This window comes from Glandiceps talaboti, chromosome 10, assembly GCF_964340395.1.
Source record: "Glandiceps talaboti chromosome 10, keGlaTala1.1, whole genome shotgun sequence".
NCBI lineage: Eukaryota > Metazoa > Hemichordata > Enteropneusta > Spengelidae > Glandiceps > Glandiceps talaboti.
The window spans coordinates 6,443,445-6,464,614 of NC_135558.1; the positions used below are offsets into that span (position 1 = coordinate 6,443,445).

Consider the following 21,170-nt stretch of genomic DNA (forward strand, 5'->3'; position numbering starts at 1 on the left):
ACTTTGTGGAGCTAACAAGTTTGTTAATGTTTTCAAATCAGTGGGATTCTTCTCTGAAGGCTTCACATTGCCCCTAGTTGTGCAGTGTGCATATGATACACAGTACCTGGTTGTTCCATGAACAGTCCAGATAAACATACAAGTGACAAATCAAACTGTACAAACCACAAGTGATATGTCACATTTTAGTCTGCAAGGTACGCCGTGATGGGGCGCCCTCAAACATCAGGCAATCCCTAACAGAGAGAGGAGGCCGGTGAGGGCAAAACGTCACGACGTATCTTAGTCTAGTCACATTTGTGCCAAGTTTGAATGAAATTGGCTTGTGTATTTTAGCAAAATGGCTGTCCAAACATGAACAGTCAAACAGAGCCCTATCAAGGCAGTCCCCCTCCACACAGTATGCTGAATATCCCATAATTTTTCTGATTTGTATGCTCAGACATGAGCTCTTTCAATGTAGGCAAATCTCATCTGTGTACAGGGTTTTGTGAAAACATTTAAAAACTTTGCAAACCATAGAACTGTTACTGATGAGGTTCTGAATGCCTGCTTTCATTGGTTCTGATTTCAGTGATTTTTGGTGGAAGGAGAAAGCAATTTTTATGAAATCAGTCAGATTTCTAGAAATGTTAAGCATTACAATTATAATTGCATACTATATAGCACAAGGTTGCTGACAAATTAAAATGAAAGTTACAAATTTGTAAAGAAATGGCCTAACAGCTAAATTTTACATATGCTGTGAACAACATAATTCTCAGTCAAGAAATCATCAACTCAAGTTGAGTCGTCAATCTGTGTAAAGGGTTTTAACATGTAAATTTCTTTTGTTCTACCCATTCAAAACAGTCAATATCCTTATTGGAGTCATAACAGGTGCGAGTTTCATTGTAATTATTCTGCAGGGCTTGCAAGAAAGTTGGTTAGAAAAATTCATAAAATTGCTTTCTTCCACCAAAAGTCACCAATTTCTGTACCACTGAAAATGGGTATTCAGAAACACATCAGTAATCATTCTATGGTTTGAAAATGTCAAAAATGTTTTTACAAAACCCTGTACACTGGTGAGTTTTTGATGAAAAGGAAAAAATGTCTGAGCATGTTAATGAGAGAGCTGTGGGCTATTCAGTGTACTGTGCACCAGTCATATAATATCCTGCTGGGGCTAAACCACATGGTGGACAAGAAAAGCTACAACATACATTACTTACCTCTGCAGCAGGTTATTCACTGATGTCATAATGTAGAGTCTTCCATCATTACAGTCATGAAAAGTGTCACCAACACACTCACTTGACTTCACTGAGGGATGGTGGTTGTTGGCTGTTCATGATACAAGTCGTGTCACAATATGTACCACTAGAGGGCGCTGTTTATTACTAAAGCTGTCCTTTCAAACTTTCATTCCTAAAGATTTGTTTTTTCAGAGCTCTGGAGTATTACAAAATATGACTTAATTGTCATATTCTCTGTATGGACTAAATAACAACACATATCATACTTGTAATATATAGCTGGACTTTATTAATTCATGTACGTAAAATAATTGATTGTTACATTGTATATCAAAATAATTTTAGAAATGTCACTTTCATAAAAATAATGCTGACTAGCAAATAGAGACAATAATAAAACTTAGCCAACTAACATAATTTTGTCAAATGTTTGATTGGCCTCTGCTGACCATCTCTATTATGGAATAGCCCATAATGTAAACCCTAGATTGCACACTTACCTACAGAAAAAATGGAATGTCTGGGCTCCCCTAGGAGAGTTATTTTTGCAGTAACCTCATCACTGAACTGAAAGTGAGGAAAATTATCTTGATATTTAACACTATCTATCCTGTAAATTCTTTTGAACTGAAATTGATATTTAACACAATCTATCCTGTAAATTCTTTTGAAGTGGAACGATTTATTGAAACTTTTGTTAGATATAATTGACTTACTCATAAAATATGATACATACTGAACAGTATTGAATCACCCGTGGGTAAATATATGTATGTAGCTATACACAGTATGATGCAATAAAACCAATCAAATTCATTTTAGGGTCTGCACCCAAAAATCAGTACATCAATGACTAATGATTTCAACTTATTACTATACCACTTATAGATAAAAAAAAATCTCTTATGGCCAGCCACCATGTTAGACTGTAAGATACGTCGTGATGTTTCGCCCTCACACGTGTTAGGGGTTGGCCGATGGTTGAGGGCGCCCTGTCACGGCGTACCTTACAGACTACCGCCATGTAAGATATCTAATTCTTGGTATTTTAGTATATTGTTGGTTGTCTGCCAAAAAAAGTGATAACCCAGTAACAGCTAGTAAGGGTTTAATTTATACCAATGTTGAAATAAATGAAAAGGGTATATGCTGGTTTTTTGGTTTGAGACTATGACAACCCCATGACGCATGAGTGGCATACTTGGGGTATTTACATGAGTGCTTACAGTGTTCTCTCCGGCAGTATGTGAGTGAAAATGCAGCAGAAAAGATTGCAAGCACGAGTGCAAATGCTGTTGAGTACCCACACTGGCACTCATGTGGCACGGGGTTCTGTAATTATTACACATTTATCACAAACAACAAATTTCTGTAAAATGACACTATGCGATCACACCCTTTGGTGTGGAACAAATGATTGTGTCCTCATTAGCATGCAGGTATGCAATAATAATTTTTTTCAGTATTGCACTGCAGGGCAAATACCACTAGAATTCACAAGTAGTGGTGCAAGTAATCTCTGGTACATATGTATTAATGATTACTAACAATTAGCAATCAAAAAGTGTACCTTTTAGTAAAAAGAAAATACCTATTATTTACACAGATTACACACTAATTTGTAGTGGTATGTAGTAAAACCTGGGTTGTGCCATTGGGCTGGTTTCTTGGCCCAATACCAAGCCTGAGTTTTAGTATATACCACTTTGATGATAGTATATCAATGTCTGCGTAGCACTTCTGTAAGGCTTGTGAGAACCCTGTGTTCTGTGACATTTACACTTGGCAGTCAATATGGCAGTTAAACTTTACTTGTTACCTAACCTAACAGTGCTGAGAAACAAACATGTCTGTCTCACCCTGATTTCCTTGGCAAAAAACATACAGTAATTTCTCACTCTGATTTCCCTAGCAACAACATAATTTCTCACGCTGATTTTCTTGGCAACAACATAATCTCTCTGATTTCCTTAGCAACCACATACTTTCTCACTCTGTAAAGCTTTCATAAAATGAATTAATGTTCACTTCACTGATGAAGAAATAAAGACTTGATCATATTTTGATGTCCATACAGAATAAAACTTTGGTCTTCTCCATGTTTCCATGTCAGGTGATTACACATCTTTGTATAGTTTTGGGAATGGCATATTTTCTGTAGGTTGTAACCTGTAAAATAAACAAGATATATATTATATCATGGACGTGCCATGTATAGTATATAATCTGTATATTTGTATTTTGTTTGCTTAGTTGGTACATGTATTAGTAAAACACTTTGTTCTCATTGCACTCGTGGGTTCAACCACAAACTTACACCAACAAGTCATTTACATTGCTTGGTCATGCTGCCACCAGGCTTTAATACTGTACATCTCTCTCTCCTAGAGGGCATTAGATTTTCATCACCCTGACAGCCTTGAGTCACCTCAAGTTACTAAAAGTTGTGTTCATTGTCTGGCTCAACCAAAAGTTTGCATTTGCATTGATTGGCTCAACAAATAGTCATTGTAACATTCTTTTATTCCCTTGTGTACATGATACCATTATTCTGCCAGATAGTAATACTGTAAATGACTTATTCTTTAATCAGGCAGTGTTTATATATATTCATTAACTTAAAAAAGTATACATTGTAACAAGGCACATGATTTAGCAACAATCAAGCAATGACAATGTAGCAATATCAGTCAGATTTTAAGCCAGATGATGTTCTATTTCTGATCTAACAGCTCTATTTAGTGTCTAACATATATTGTAATCATATCATACACCTATCTACCCCGACATCTCTAGTACACTGGAAAGTTTCTTGTAGTACAGAAGTTGATTTTAAAGATTGTGTATCACTCAGTTTGACTTGCTTGACACTTTTACTTACCAGTTTAATTTGCTGTATTCTGTGTCCTTAGACTCGACCACATGAAAAGTATAGATATGTCGTGACTTGTCTGATTTGTTTGGAAGACTTTTATGAACTACTTCACCATGGATTACAATCATACTGCCTGTAAGGGGAACATATGGTATGCCAGGTAGTACTAGACCGAGTATGGGATTAATAATATTAACAATGTAGGTCAATTGCCTACCAGAAGAAGGTCAGACTACAGATATGATTACCAAAGTATCCGTATCACTTTGTCTTTTGTATCAGGTCACTGAGTAACACAGATGCTATGAGATTTAGACAATGCAAATTTTACATTGAACTGATAATATGAGTCAGCCAATGGTTTGTCTATGGGTAGACTCCTAATTGAAAGAGAAACATTTTGCAGTGTACTGCATACACTACATCAATGGTTTAATTGTCTATGGGAAAAGGTGCATGAGAAACACTACATGGATTGTCTCTTGGGTACAAAATACTATCCTCAGACGTCAGTGTCAATATGCGTCTTCGGACGGTCTCTATTTGTCTAATATTGACATTTTCACTATCCTACCTTTCTTGATTGGTGTTGCAATAAACTTGGAATCATCATACTCTACTGGGTCTCCTGTCAGAACCATGGTTGTACCAGCATCAGTAGGAGTACGGACAAACTGTTTCTTGATACCCTCTGTATTGATGAAGAAAACATACAACACAATTCTTTTAACTATCTAATTTTGTCGGTCACAAACTGCTAAAAGTATCTTCTTGAGATGAGTTCCTCATTAATCACAAACTGGTAATCAGATAAACCTTCGATATCACTAAACACTCACACATGGCTTGTTATATACACAGAACACCAGCCATGCACTGAGTTCACAGTTTTCAGTGAAGCTGTTACTCTTAATACTGCATGTGTGTGTGTGCGTGTGATATGTGATATAGTGTAGTAAGCCAGCCAGCCTTGGCTTATCAACAATTTGGTTCCAGATAAATCCTAGACGTCAAAGATTACACTGTGATAAATAGATAAACTCATTGCTAGTTGGTAGTTTTAGCACAGCTTGAGACAGGCTAACTCATAACTTTGGTCCAATTTAGTTGTAGTTCTCCATTCAATTTGAACTTCATGGTTGGGGTAAAATATACTATTTGGCCCACTGTTCATTGGTATTGTAATAATGCATAGGATATTTACACAGGCTGGGTAGTAAACAAACACACAGATGAGAGACAGATCTCAGTATACACAGAGACAAATGGAACACAAAAGAAACTACTAAGAATACTTGTGAAATGATAAACAGTGATGATATTTTGGTAAAGTTTAGTGGTCGAGGTCATCAATCTGCATGTCTGGTAGTGTTGTTTGTTGTCATCATTTTGAATTTGGCATATTTGCATGATGCCAAGTTTACTTGCCACAACAGTCTTTGATAATGCTGTAAATTTCTGCTGGGAGACAAAGTTTTGTTCATGTGTCCCTAGTTACTGACTAGACTTTGCAGCATGGGACCCAAAGTCAAGTGTGTGTGACTGGGATAACTGAAATCAAAGTTTCAAAAACAGTATATATTCACATTAATTTACATAAATAATGATGTCACAAATACTCTACCTGTATGTGATTCTGGAATAAACCAAAGACAACCATTTTCTAGTGTAGCGTCTTCCAAAGCAATCCAAAACCCCATGATATTCATTGGTTCTGTCTTTAGGAATGATGAATCTTGATGTGGTACAACTATTAAAATGATAATATCACGTACAAATTTATTTATTGCAATGATTCATTTGAGTGAGATGACAATATTAATAATTAAAACTTATCAATATAACTGCTTCTCACTTTTACATTGCCATAGCAATTTGTTTGAGTTTAGAGCATACATAATCAGTTTTAGCCACAACAACCTCATGGTGAGTTTTACCAATACAGCATAACAATAGACAAGGACACAATATGATGAACATATATCTGTGCCCCTTTAATACACACACACACACACACACACACACACACATACACACACACACACACACACACACACACACACACACACACACACACACATATATTCACGCATATATATATAACAAAATTCTTATACATTGACGGACCTTTGCTTCAACTGCTCAGATCAACATCTGCAGCACATGTACATATGTTCATCATCAATACCTGGTACTTTGAATATACTATTAGTGGACCGATTGACATAGCGCCCTCTGTGGAATGCCTGCAACAGACCTATTGGCCTACTTACCTTCACCACCTATTCCTGGTTGTTTGAATATATACATACTCTGTGGCACTAGAGGTTCTTGTAGTCCTAAACCATGAGCAATATCCTGTAATGGAGTCATGAAACAAAAATCACATTTTTTTACCACAAATCATATTTTTTTACCCAAATCTCAAACCGGTGGTAAGATAATTTTGATTTGAACAATTTCCCAACTAGCCACCCAAGGTAATATACCTACTCCTGAACCTAAGAAGTTCAGTTGTACTAAAAAGTGTTATTTACATTTCAAAAGAGGTTGAACTTACGGAATTCCACTTGATGCAAAATAATCAAATTTGAAACAGAGAAAGTTATATCAGAGATCAGTACTGGGTGTAAAATTTCACAAGTCTTTACAAAATCCCCTTCCCCCCCCACACACACACCCCACCCCCACCCCCATGCCCCCCAACTAACATACAACAATACTACTTATTCTCATTTCATCTTACCTGGATTTCCTTTTTGAATGTAACTTTCTTGAATCCTGGACAGAGTTCATGGAGTGCATGTCCAATTTTATTCAATGAGAGATGTTTAGGTACTACGAGTTCACCTGGCGAGACAAGAAACAGGTTTAGATTTAGACTTTAAAATTTATCATCTCAGAATCTATCTTTAGAATTTGTGTAAATGTCAACTGTCATACTATGGATTACTGCAGTGTGTAGTAGGGATGTAGCTAATTTTAAAGTAGCTGGTAAAATGTTAAAAAGTAGACAGTAACATTTACAAATGACACCCATAAATCTGCCCAGCGATGGCTGAAAAGAAGAATTTTTGAATAAATTCCTTAAAAGGTAGCCATCAAAACATTCAGAAGTAGCCAGTTGTTTTTGATGGCTATTGGCCTTTATCTACATCCCTGATACAGTCATTGTTTAAAAGGGAATTAAGAATCACATTTCCCAGAAATAAAATTTTGAAAAAGAATTGATATCAGCTGTCATACCTTTGTCATCTGTAGCTCCTTTCTCAAAGAAAAAACGAATCTTGTCTCCACTTGTCATGAAATAATCATCAACTGACTGTAAAGAGAGATTTTGAATTATAATCAAGTAACATGTGTGATTGTCAATGTTGTGGTGTACAATTTGTTTTGGAGATAGGCAGACATCCTGACTAACATAGATAGATGGATATACACACAGAAATGGGAAAACAGACAGTCACATACTGTAGTTGTATATTGTATTTTTCTGGGCTGGATTTATCTTAGCCAAATATGTACAAAAGTTTTTTCCATGGAAATAAGTCCTGTTATTAAACATACTTAATGAGTTGTCATATTTCTATCAGCTGTTGTAAAAGGTGTTAGCAACATTTGCACTGAATATGGTGGATAACTTATGGACAAGTAGTGTCTATTTTCCCCATTCTGCCAAATTTTTTCACACACCAATCAAATGCCCATAAAGAGGCAAATGACTATCATCTCTACTTATACTTATAGTACTGCAGAATATGATATTGTGTTTTACTAAAAAGTTGAGAATAGACAACATTTGTAATCAGCTGTAAAAAGTGGCTGATATGACTACCTCTGTTATCAAAAGCTAAATTTTCATCTTGATATCAATATGAAACTATTCACACAATAGAAAAGTGGCACAAGCTGAATTTGCATACTCTTTACTTTAGAGATAATACTTATATAAAACATCAATTAACTATTCTAATATAATATTGATGTCAATGTATGCTTTCTATGGCATTACAAAAAGGGATTTTACATCTTGTTGCAGTTCTCAAGAGATGTGCAAATACACCTAGCAGCAATGGTTGTCAAACTTGATCATGGTCAAACTTTCACCGTGCCCATGTGCAATGATGTTGAGAACAACAGTGCTGCTAAGTGTTTGATACTTTCGGCTTGATCACCCTCAGGTGATTGCCATGAACGCAATGACTCACATGGGATCTCATGAGATCTGCAGCGAGACGAAAAACAGCTTATCGTCTTCTAGACTTGTTAGAACAGTTGATTGTATTGTAGGTATTTCCTTGGTATTTTTCATATACATAAAATATTTAAATTATGTCTGCAGATGGTAATGTCAAGTATTTGCTAAGTATGCTTTGACAGTAAATAGAATACTATAAGTACTTTTTTTAAATATGCAACACACATACACCAACTCAGCTTGTGCCCCTTTAAAAACACATGATAATTCATATTTCAAATATGATGTACCTGTTTCTCGCCAGTTTCAAATGCATTGGCTATATGTTCTTTGGGATTCATGTCGTCAATAAGAGTAGCACATTCTGCCCGTAAATTGTCAGCCACTTCATCTGTTATAAAATCTTCTATGATCAGATAACCATTCTTCCTAAACTAAGATAACAACAGACAATGTCATCAGTCATTTAGTCTATAAGGTACACTGTGACTGTGAGATTGAATTCCTAGCCTTTTTAATCATAGTCCCTTGGTCAGTATAATTACTCCAAGCTTGGTCCACTCTATAATGTCTATTGTGAAACTATTGTAGGTCTTGATTGCATGCAAATCTCGGTTGCAACATGGAAATATAACCCATGTTACTTCCGTGGTTGCAAACACACTGTCGTAGTCATATTAAATTGCATATGTTGTAAATAATATTTGACTTGTGCTGGCTGAATGAATGAATGAATGAATGAATGAATGAGTGTACGAATGCCAACTGTAGAATAAGATTGTCTTACAGTATGGTATGGTAAAACGGTCACGTTACATGTACAATTAATGTTATAACCATACATCATACCATGGAAGTATAACCCACAAGATACGAGTTGTAGGGACAACCGAGACAGACAAGTTACAGCTGCATACACATTTAGTGAAACGTCACCTCTCAGTTCCCCGTGCCTCGCTTCACGTATTACATTCCACTATTTATAGTTTCATATTTTTTTCTGTGTCTTGTGCAGTATAAAACTACCAAAAGTATTTATCTCATGACTAATGAGACACATAGTTGAAATATTGTGCCACTACTTACTAGTTGACGCTGTTCCTCCGTCGCCATTTTGCACGTAAATGGTTCAAATGGCTGGGGTCATTCCGGGGATAAACCCTATCTAAAAACGACGTCTAAACTTTTGATTAATGGCAGGTGGCGGCCGGCAACCACTGACTTTCTGAAATCATAAAATAATTGTGTAAAACATAATGTCATAAACCCATACTGGTTTTAAGCATCAGACGTGGGATTATTGACCCTATAACAGTTTACCATTGTAGTGACACCCCCGGAAATTCGCCTGCCCATAACAGAGTGAAACACACCGAACCTTTATTGCTGATCATGTCTGGCGATAGATCGTACCCGGTGTTAAGGTTGTCTATCTGGTTGTGTTTATATTACTCTGCTCTATGCAGTGCATATAAACCCATAATTGTTATACATGGCATTCTTGATAACCCGTCATCCTTCGATTTGATGGTACAATTTATTACAGAGGTGAGTTAACGTAATATTACTTTTAATATGTATTGATTCACAGGCAAAAAATGGGGTGTTTACTGGATCACAAGCCATCGTGTAAATGTAAATTTTAATAAGGAAATCGTGAGCAATTTTATTCCACTTCGTCTGATTACACAGTATTCAGTATAAAGGAACAATCACATCAGTAATTCTGTCATATTTTCCTAGGAATCCTGATGACGATCAATCCCACTGCATCGATGGGCCGTGGGGGAGGGGTTCGTTGTGGTTCGATAGACTTGTAATGGGGTTCGATGTCTGAACGGTCGGTCGTTATGTAAAATAAATAATATTTATTATAGCATCTAAGAATTTCCTTATTATATATTGTAAATTGATATTGATATAATCACTATTAGACTATAATATTCCAATGCTTTGCGTTCGGCATGCGATATTTTAACGTTTACGTAACGGGAAAGTCAGAGCTAGAGGAAAGTGTGTGGTTGTTAAGCGCACAAAAGTAGTGTGTAGGTGTGATCCACTTTTACACATATAGCGTTATTATGGCTTCCTTGTTATGTACCATATGTGATTTATGGATCATAGTGAAGCCGGAAACTATGCCAGAAATCCATAGGTACTTCCTCCACCTGATTTGCTTCTTTATTTTAAAATCCTACCTATGTACGTTTGTTCACATATGGTGTACACGACAGCACCGGTGCACCGCGTACCGGCGCCCGATGCATCGGCAACACAACAGATAATCACGCCATATCACGTGGACTGTTGTAATAGACCACGGGGTAGTGACTTTCTCATCCGATATTTAAATGAGTATGGTATCTATTGTCAAGGACTTTCTATTGTTTAAACATATACCTGTACAATGTATTGTATTGTATAGTACTTCAGTTATTCTATTTGTTTTAAACTGTGAAAGTATGCAGGAAAAACTATATTGTATAACTGGTACTGTAATGTAGGTCATGTTACTGTATAAAGTGCACACCCTGATTGATCTATTAGCCCTACACATGGTACATGCTCTCTCACACCATGCATTCATAACAGGTATTGGTTTGAATTGAGTCGTATGGCATCATGCAATGAAAGATTTTACACAGAAATTTATCCAATCACATATGACTAGATGAGTAAACTCTTTCATACTAGCAATAGCAGTACTAGTATTATGCACTCACTTATTGTCTGGCTATGAGGCTACTACTAGTAGATATGGTCTATTATTACCCTGAGGTCTGTTATGCAGTAACTATTTCCGAATTCCTGAGGCAGAAATCTGAGGGAAGTACTTACTACATAACAGCACAAGGGTAATATGACATCTACTAGTGTCTGAATAAGGCCAGGCAATAAGTGTTTTACACCACATAATATTCTCAGGTACATGTTATTTCCATAGTTAAAGCAAATCACTGGTTATAGTAGTTGCCATACTGCCCTAGGGAAAATGCAGTATGGATGTACATCATCTTTGACTCCAAAAAACCCCACTCCAACAGGCACCGCACAACCCTCATTAACATATTAAAATGAGCAAAGTAATTTGAAAAACTGGTTCGTTACGCTGGGCCCCATACACAGTGCTTGAATTGGGCCAAATTTTGCCAAAATTGCCAAAAATACATTCTTGGTAGATTCTTTGTCATTAATTTGGGCGATTACGTACAACACTGTATGAGTTGTGGGTATTAATAATCCAAATCAAATTCAGATAGAATCTAGGCTACTAGGCATAGTCCAGTTAGTAAAAAACAATCCATATGGATTTAGTTACTTCACACAGACACTTTCTCATAAACTATTCCATGCTATTAGCGTTTTAACCAAATGATTTATATGATGCCTCTGGGTAATATTATGAGGGTAACATTCCTAGGGTAACATTCTGACTGGTGTCACTGTGGAAACATAGCCCAGAGAGAGTTGGTTATCTGGCTTAAAATTTGTCATTTGTTAGCGTGTATTTAGAGTCCGATAGCCAAGTCTACTTCAGAAATTGTACTCACACAGTGATGTGATCACACAAAGAAGTTATATTGGGTAATAACTTCACACTTTTTTTATCCCATCTGTGATGCCCTCACCTCAGAAATTCTAGTAAGAACTTTCAGAATTTAATGATTGTGATTTACGGTTCTCTTTACTTTAGTCACACCCAGGGACCAGTGTAAACATTATTGATTTATATGATGACCTGGAGAGTCTGTCACCGCTATGGCAACAAGTTAGTAATTTTACCATCAAAGTACGAGAGATTACAAAGAAGGCAAAAGATGGAGTTCATATGATTGGATTTTCACAAGGTAGGTATTCAGTATTAATAACATTGCTACAATCTATAATTTACTTGTTGCTGCAGTAAATGAATATAGTTACATGTAATCAGATGTACAATTTTACCAACATTGGCACAGTCTGAACTGAGGAGCCATTGTAGATTAAAGTCTGTTTACAAAAGCCAAATACTTGAGCCCCCCCCCAAAAAAAAAAAGAAAAAAAAAGAAAAAAAAAGAAGAAAAAAAAGAATTGTTTCTGGTCAGCACGCATCACTTAAATATCCTTGCATCAGACTTGTACATGTGCGTTTGTCCAGCCAATGCAGTCTGCAGATCCATGGGGAAACATAAAATAACCTTCCCTACTTCAGTAAAGACAACTGCAGAGCCAATCATGAACAAGCAAATGACATCTGTCCCACATACACACTTGCTCTAAAGTAGTAAATAAAAAGAACAGTAACTGCCATAGATAGTAGACTGAGTGACAGGTTTCTTGAGAATAAAAAAAAAAAAATCTGCGTCGTTGCACCTTTTTAGACAAACTGCCCTGACCAGAAACAATTCTTTTATTTTTTTTACCTAATGCACTGTAAAACCAGAGCTGTAAAACCTATAGACTGTGAGATACTACACATTGCGTCATTTTACTCTCTTTAGTTGATGAGTGGTAATGGTAAAGTTAGACAACTTATTTGTGATAGTTGCTATGGCAATCTGGAATGAGTTCAGTCATTTGCAAAATGATGGTTAAGTATGCTTCAACACTTAGAATGCTATGTGTACTTTTTGAATATGCAGTAAAAACTACACCAAAAAAAAAATGTAAAAATCTCAGCTTGTGCCCCTTTCATTGACAATGTGTGGCTCCATTTATTATTTACATTATCTCATCCTGTAGAATATGCCTCTAGAGGATAACATCACTGGGTGAGCTGAAATGACAAAAATATTGAACGATTTGTTACAATAGTGATTAGAAATGATTGAATGTGATTTATTGGATGTTCTATTACTTTCTAGGTGGAATTCTAGCCAGAGGAATTCTGTCAATGATGCCAGACCACAATGTTCAGACTTTCATTGCTTTGTCAACTCCCCAAATGGGACAATATGGAGGTAAAATTAACACTACTATTAGACTATCAGAAAGTTAGTGACTGCTTTTCTTACAAAGATTTATATGATTTTGTCTTCTGACTCAGACTGAGTCAGATTTGACTTTAGACAATTGTTAGTTCACTGTTGTACTTATTGGCACCGTCATATGCAGGAATTTATTAAGGGGGCAACTCAGACAGGATATCTTTCAGAGGGGTGATGAATATTTGGTAGTACCAGTAAAAGTTGTACAAGTACAGCAGAAAAATACTATTTATCCTTTGTACTCCCTGTGTCTTCAATACATCAACTTGTTACCACACCTTTTGAGGTCGGAAATTTAGGAAGAAAGGTCGGAACTAGTCAGAAACGAGTCTTTTGAATAAGGGAAACACTCTAGAACTGTACTTTAATGAATCATGTGACTAAGTTTTATATTTTTCATTTCCAGATACCAGCTATTTAAAGTGGCTTTTCCCAGAAACTATAAAAGAGGAACTTTACAAGTAAGTAGAAAATCAAAATCAGGTCACTTTATTACTTTAAAGGCCCATGTTCCAATCCCAGGTTCTTGCATTAGTGATATCTTATCAGTAGAGCTATAAGGATGAGATCATTTTTTTTCCAAGATCAACTTTTTCGGTAGTTCTGCTAGCTCTGCTTGACCAGACAACTGTTTGCCACACCCATATTTAGAGCTAAAACAGGAAAAGTTTACCAGAAGACTGAAAATAACATAAATAATTTTAAAAGATGTGTATTACCCCATTATGTACACATGTAACATATTTGCTACTTGCACATATTAATAGTTGGAGAGTGTATGGATTGTATTAGACAAATGAACATCTGTTACACATACCCCAATCAGAGAACAATGTACTAAATTACACAAGTGTTTGCTAGCTGTTACTGGTCAATTTATGCAAAGTAACAAAGTAACTAAATACTTATTATAATGGTACTCTTTATTAAGCTAAAGAATAGTTATTATAGAACTTTAATCTGTTTATAAAGATACATTATAATTTTGATGTGAAAATGAATATGTTTGTATTTTGGGTTCATGTCAAACATAAAATGTTGCTATTTTGGGTTCATGTCAAACATAAAATATTGCTACTTTGGATGTTAAACATAAAATATTATTACCGACAGAATCAGAAAATGTATGACAATAATCCCGATTTTTGTGGAAGTCTATTTTGCATCATCAGGGTATGAACTACAAAGGGCTTGCACCACATATTTCACCATAGACATGTAAACCAAGTTGTAGTAATATCTGAGATCTCATTTCTTGACTGTTTTCTTGATTTATCAGAATTAGGAGAAATGACAAGTCATGTTAAGTTTTATCGAATTAATTTGAGATGCCTGTAACAAGTTTGATTGTAAGATACGTTGTGTTGTTCATCGCTGATTGGCCTTCTCTTTATAGTGGTGGCTGATCAGGGCTTGAAATTAACATTTTTCTTATGGTAGTCCCAGCAGGCTACCAATTTCAGAAAGTGGTAGCCCAAGGATGGTGACCAATAATCCTATATTTCTGAACTGAAAACAGAGTTCTTCTATTGGAAATATGTAAATAGTTTCATGTCAATAAATCATCCATCATCCTGTAAATCATCACATAATTAGTGGTAGCCTGAGTGGGCTTCATCACATAATCAGTGGTAGCCTGAGTGGGCTACCAGCTGCAAACTATGGTCGCTCCATGACCAGAATTGGTAGTCTGTGGGCATGGGACTACTGTTAATTTTGAGCCCTGTGTAACAAGTGTATTTCCATATGCATAGGTTTAATTATTACATTTTTAGCACAACTGAACTTGTTCAGTAGTGCTATAGGGATCACCCGGCGTCTGTCTGTCTGTGTGTGTGTGTGTGTGGATGTGTGTGTGTGTGTGTGTGTGTAAACAACTTAAAGTCAAAAACCGCTGAACCGATTGCCACGATATTTGGTGGGTCCATTACTTTGGGTGTCTAGTTGGGAAATTGTTCAAATCAAAATGATCGCATCACAGGTGTGTGATTTGGGTCAAAAAATGTGATTTTTGGTCAAAAAACTTAAACTCAGAAACTACTGGGCAGATTGGTGCGAAATTTGGTGGGAACATTCTTAAGGGGGTGTAAAGTAAGATTTGTTCATGACGGGATGATTCCATCAGTGATATGCAAATTAGGGCTAAAAATGTGTCTTTTTGGTTAAAAATCTATAATTCTAAAACTACTGAGCAGATTGGGCTGAAATTTAATGGGAATGTATCTAGGGATGTATGGACGAAGAAATATTAAGCATACCATGATTCCATGAGTGATATGCAAATTAGGTGTAAAAATGTTCATTTTTGGTCAAAAACTTATATCTCAAGAAGTACTTGGTCAATTAGTCTGAAACTTGGCAAGATGTTTCTGAAACTGTTATTCTGCAGATTTTCTTAAAAACATTTTGACAAAATTGGCCCTAGCAACCATGACCACACCCTTTAGCAACAACCAAATGACAGTATATTTTGGTCAAATAACAACATCATCTGGTAAGCAAGTGAGTAAACATTCAAAAAATGTATGCAAATACCCTAGCAACCATGACCACGCCCATAGCAACAGCCAAACGGTGGTGTATTTCACAAAGATAACAATAGGGTTTAATAGATAATTGAATAAACATCCAAAAAATGTATGTAAATTTGCATAGCAACAAGACCACGCCCATAACAACAGCCAAATAATCACGTATATTGCAAAGATAACAACAGGAATAGAAAGACAGATGAATAAACATTCAAAAAATGTATGCAAATACCCTAGTAACCATGACCACGCCCATAGCAACAGCCAAACGGTGGTGTATTTCACAAAGATAACAACAGGGTTTAATAGACAATTGAATAAACATTCAAAAAATGTATGTAAATTTTCCTAGCAACAAGACCACGCCCATAGCAACAGCCAAATGATCACGTATATTGCAAAGACAATATCAGGAATTCATACACAAGTGAACAAAAACATACACAAATGTATGCAAATATATCTAACAACATGACCACGCCCATAGCAACAGCCAAATGATAGCATTTATCGTAAAGATAGCAACATGGTTGGATAGGCATCTGGATAGTTATTCAGCAAATAAACACCTATTGTTAGCATAGACTAGCATATGGATAAACATTTTTAAAAACTACAGTTGTGCTACAACGCCATTGGCGGTATTTTTTATATTTTAGGATCTGTTACAAAGAGTTTGGTCAGAATATTTCTTTTTGTAATTACTGGAATGGTAAGTGAAATCTTATTTTTGTTTAATTTCTACTTTGTTCAAAAATAATCTTATCGTTGACTGTCACATTGATTGAATAAAAAATGTTAATGATATTCAAAAGGTGATGACGTTTAAAGGAGAATAGAGGGAAACTAAAATTAAAGGATATCTGGTGATGGTGAGATGGAAAATAAGGGATGGTGTTGAAGGGAAGGAAGGGAACACAAAAGATGGGATATGTATTGGGAAAGTGGATGGAAAGGAAAAGTATTAGACTGATAAAAATGGAGATATCAACAGAGGTAGAAGGATGAGTAGAGTGATGAAATAGACATGACATAAGAGTTAGACAGATAGAAAAATCTGAGATATATATGTCTGAAGAGACAGGGACAGAAAGACAAAATAGAGAGTGCTACAGGTAATCTGTAAGGTATGCCATGACGGTGTGCCCTCACACAATGGTCAACCCCTGAGGAGGTTGGTGAGGGTACATGGTCAACCCCTGAGAAGGTCGGTGAGGGTACATGGTCAACCCCTGAGGAGGTTGGTGAGGGTACATGGTCAACCCCTGAGGAGGTCGGTGAGGGTACATGGTCAACCCCTGAGGAGGTCGGTGAGGGTACATGGTCGACCCCTGAGGAGGTCGGTGAGGGTTACATGGTCAACCCCTGAGGAGGTCGGTGAGGGTACATGGTCAACCCCTGAGGAGGTCGGTGAGGGTACATGGTCAACCCCTGAGGAGGTCGGTGAGGGTACATGGTCGACCCCTGAGGAGGTCGGTGAGGGTTACATGGTCAACCCCTGAGGAGGTCGGTGAGGGTACATGGTCAACCCCTAAGGAGGTTGGTGAGGGTTACATGGTCAACCCCTGAGGAGGTCGGTGAGGGTACATGGTCAACCCCTAAGGAGGTCGGTGAGGGTTACATGGTCAACCCCTGAGGAGGTCGGTGAGGGTACATGGTCAACCCCTGAGGAGGTCGGTGAGGGTACATGGTCAACCCCTAAGGAGGTTGGTGAGGGTTACATGGTCAACCCCTGAGGAGGTCGGTGAGGGTACATGGTCGACCCCTGAGGAGGTCGGTGAGGGTTACATGGTCAACCCCTGAGGAGGTCGGTGAGGGTACATGGTCAACCCCTGAGGAGGTCGGTGAGGGTACATGGTCAACCCCTGAGGAGGTTGGTGAGAGTACAGCAAAAATGATATATCTTACAGTCTATGCTACAGATCGCGAGAGTGATAGAAGTATGAAATGAACCAGACTAGGAATTGAAATAAACATGTACAAGAGTAGAGACATCAGAGAGAAATTTAATAGTGAGATTGTATTTTATTGGTAGATCCACACCACCATGATTTGTACCTTAAACAAAATGTATACCTACCTGTTATCAACAATGAAGTCACCTCCAGTCACAGTGATGGTAAGTATATATTTGACATATGTTTCAAATAACACCATGATCCTGTAGGTCATTTATTTTATGTTATTTTTGATGCCATTGACATGCTGAGATGGAATCATCATCAACACAGATAACCAGCTAACAACTTACAAGTTCAACGCATAATTTTAGCTTATACCTTGAATCCAGATGCATCCCAGGCCCATACTATGCACGCATGATTTTACCATAGTCCCTGAGAATTTTTTGGTTGTAGAAGACATTTTGTCACGGATATATTGTTGGTGATTTCCATATGTTAACCCCAGTTAACCCCTGTATGTTTCTGACACTAGTTAGCTTACATACAAGAACTGGATGATATTCAATATTGTAGTTTATAATTTGGCTAACAATTGAACTGTTGTAACAGTGTTATGTCCACTGTATTTGATAATGATATTTTGTATTGCAATTTTTTGTTTCAGAAATCAAGAAAAATTTCTTAAAGATCAAGAATTTGGTGTTGATAGGAGGACCTGATGATGGAGTCATTACACCATGGCAATCAAGGTGAGAGGTCATGTGTGTAGAATGCTTAAATATGATTGGATGACGATTTCTTTGGAAATCTGAAAGCAAGGACATGATTGCAAATAGCGCCCTCTGTGTTGGTTTTTTTCTGTTGTATTTTGAGGGGGCATTTGCTGCTCATTGTTTCAACCAATTGTACAGTTGTTTGTAAATATTGACATGTTGTATACTTATCAAAGCAAAATTGATGACTTTCGTACAATAGCATACAAAGATATGCAAGAAAATGTGTATGGTGCACTGAATGTAGATAAGAATAAGTAAACCAAACCTGTTAAAATAATAAAAAGTTGTGAAAATTTCAACCACATTTGTGTCAAAACAGTTTTGAAATTCCAGTATTAACAGCTATAAGAAGGTAAAATCAACCAGTTTTTTGTAACCAGAATGCCCAATATATATGGTAATCTATGCAAATTTTACTAAATTTTTCCCCTCTGTTACCAAGGTTACCCAATAAAATTATGGTTGTAGGTTTGGAAATATATTTAACTTTACTAGATTCTCCCAGGATATTTACTTTTGTTTGAGATATCAGGTATTTGTTTACCTATTCAGTGTAATTTCCTGCCTTAACACACTTTCTTTCCATGAAATTTTTTTTCCAGTCAATATGGTTTCTATGATAGCAATGAGAAAGTACAAGATATGACAGATCAGAAGGTGAGTATCTGTCTGAAATGTTGGCAAATTGCCAATACTCAAAGCCTATTATATTTCAGAAAAAAGGTTCTGTTTGAGAATATATTGTTTATGGTGCCAAGAATCAATAGAACATTAAAATATAGTTACTTTGGAACAGTGACTTGGAAACAGATACGGTGGTTCAGTCCATTTACTACGGGCCTTGATCATGCAATGATTTAGTTATTCAGCGTTAATGTCTCTCGCTCCAAAACTGACAGAATAATGTATGTCTTTTATTGTTCCACAGGTCTATCAACAAGACTCCTTTGGTTTGCGGACATTAGACAAACGTGGAGCAATTAAAATGTACACTGTGGCTGGCGTTGAACACACAAACTGGCATAAGAATGAAACTGTCTTCAAAGACTGCGTACTGCCCTGGCTGACTTGATGTTATAGCGCCCTCGTAGGTATGCTAGGTAGGGTTGTAAGCCTTGAAGTACAAACCTTATAATGGATTTTTATTCACAAAATTGTCATTTTGCATAAAGTCAGCTGTGAATATTTTATCTAATTACCAGTCTTTCATTGGTAATTTTTGTGCAAAATTCATGAATATTATAATGTATATAAAATGTTTTTATGATTAAAAAATTGGACCACTTTTTAGAGTTATAACGAACTTGTCCCTTCGCACTTTTGTCACCATGGAAACATGTAAGCACATGTATAAACTGAATGATAACTTGTCACATTGTGTAGACATTCATTTGCATAATTTTGCATATGTTAATTTGTATTTCAAGGAAATTTACATTTGCCAATAATAGTAGGTTTGAAAAAGAAGCTGCAAGTGCCTTACTACAAGTTAATCCCACAATGCAATGCTTCAGGTGCTGATCATGAACAAAAGCAATGAGTTATGAATTTACAATTTAATGCAAATAACACCACCAATATTTTCTTATTAAAATTCAAGAGATGTGTTAAGTTTTGTATTGCTTTGACAATTATGGCAACTGAATTTATTTCATTTTTACTGAGTTTTATTAAAAGATACCAAACAGAAAATGAAAAAAATACGATTTTGTTTGTATTTAGCAGTTCTTTTAACAGGATGTCAGCATTGATATAACCATAATAACCTCGGTTATATCCAAGACAGAAACTTTATTGTTATATTTGCATATCAATGTGTAAATGTTGCATAATGATAACGATATGCATAACAAATTAGGTCATTTGCATACTATTTTAATAACAGTTGACTAGGGTGCTTTCTTAATATGAATTTGCTTATCAATGCGTAAATTTTGCATAATGATAATATGCATAGCAAATTAGGTCATTTGCATATCATTTTTAATAAGTTGAAAAGGGTGCTTTCTAAATATGATGCAGCTGATTATGTGAGAATAAATATGATTAAGTTTTTTATAAGAATTTTATTAGTTTTATGGAGATTTGACTTATTCTCATAATCTTAAAATCAAAATGACTTCCCATATAGAATACAAATTATGTCATTATCTAGTATTTTCAAGATATATATCTGTTGAAATGTATTACTTATTATTAAGTTGTTATATATTTGTTTTGTGTATTATTCACATATTAGATATGTAGATGTTTATTTATAATGTAGTTTGTTACTTAAGCTTTTTATTCGGCTTATATGAAAGCGTAAGATGATTGGTTGATGTGTAAGAAATGTTGCTGTCTTTAGCCAATCAGAATCCTCTGAGTTAGATTTAAGCTTTGATAGTGCTAAGCATTATCAAAGCTGATTGGTGGATACATAGATTTGTTTAGCCAATGAAAACAGGTTTTGTATAATTCAAACTGGAGTGGTTGTCCAGTACTTGTGTGTGAGTGACATTCTCTTGGAATATGTTGACTAACATGATTCATTGCAACACAGTCACCATGCAAATTCTGACCATCATTTTGGATTTGGCAGATATATTTGCATAATATCAGAAATGGAGAAAAAGCCGTTTGTAAATCATGCCAATTTCTTGTCTGAGACAACTTTTTAAAATGTAATTACACCAGTGTTC

The 21,170-nt window shown here is 36.1% G+C and overlaps 2 protein-coding genes across 2 annotated transcripts; one reads left to right on the top strand and one right to left on the bottom strand.

The window, feature by feature from the left end:
- Nucleotides 1-1,592: 1,592 nt before the first annotated feature.
- LOC144441118 (phytanoyl-CoA dioxygenase domain-containing protein 1-like) lies at nt 1,593-9,424 on the bottom strand. Its single transcript, XM_078130648.1, has 9 exons — nt 9,398-9,424; nt 8,602-8,745; nt 7,360-7,435; nt 6,860-6,963; nt 6,387-6,471; nt 5,738-5,863; nt 4,688-4,804; nt 4,120-4,246; nt 1,593-3,407 (listed from the first exon to the last, which is right to left on the bottom strand). Exons 1-9 carry the CDS (start codon nt 9,422-9,424, stop codon nt 3,356-3,358), a joined length of 858 nt encoding a protein of 285 aa, XP_077986774.1. The 3' UTR covers nt 1,593-3,355.
- A 261-nt stretch (nt 9,425-9,685) lies between these two features.
- Nucleotides 9,686-19,609, top strand: LOC144441176 (lysosomal thioesterase PPT2-A-like). Its single transcript, XM_078130724.1, has 9 exons — nt 9,686-9,859; nt 12,006-12,159; nt 13,156-13,251; nt 13,685-13,739; nt 16,469-16,521; nt 17,845-17,928; nt 18,378-18,462; nt 19,092-19,146; nt 19,418-19,609. Exons 1-9 carry the CDS (start codon nt 9,704-9,706, stop codon nt 19,559-19,561), a joined length of 882 nt encoding a protein of 293 aa, XP_077986850.1. The 5' UTR covers nt 9,686-9,703; the 3' UTR covers nt 19,562-19,609.
- Nucleotides 19,610-21,170: the final 1,561 nt, after the last annotated feature.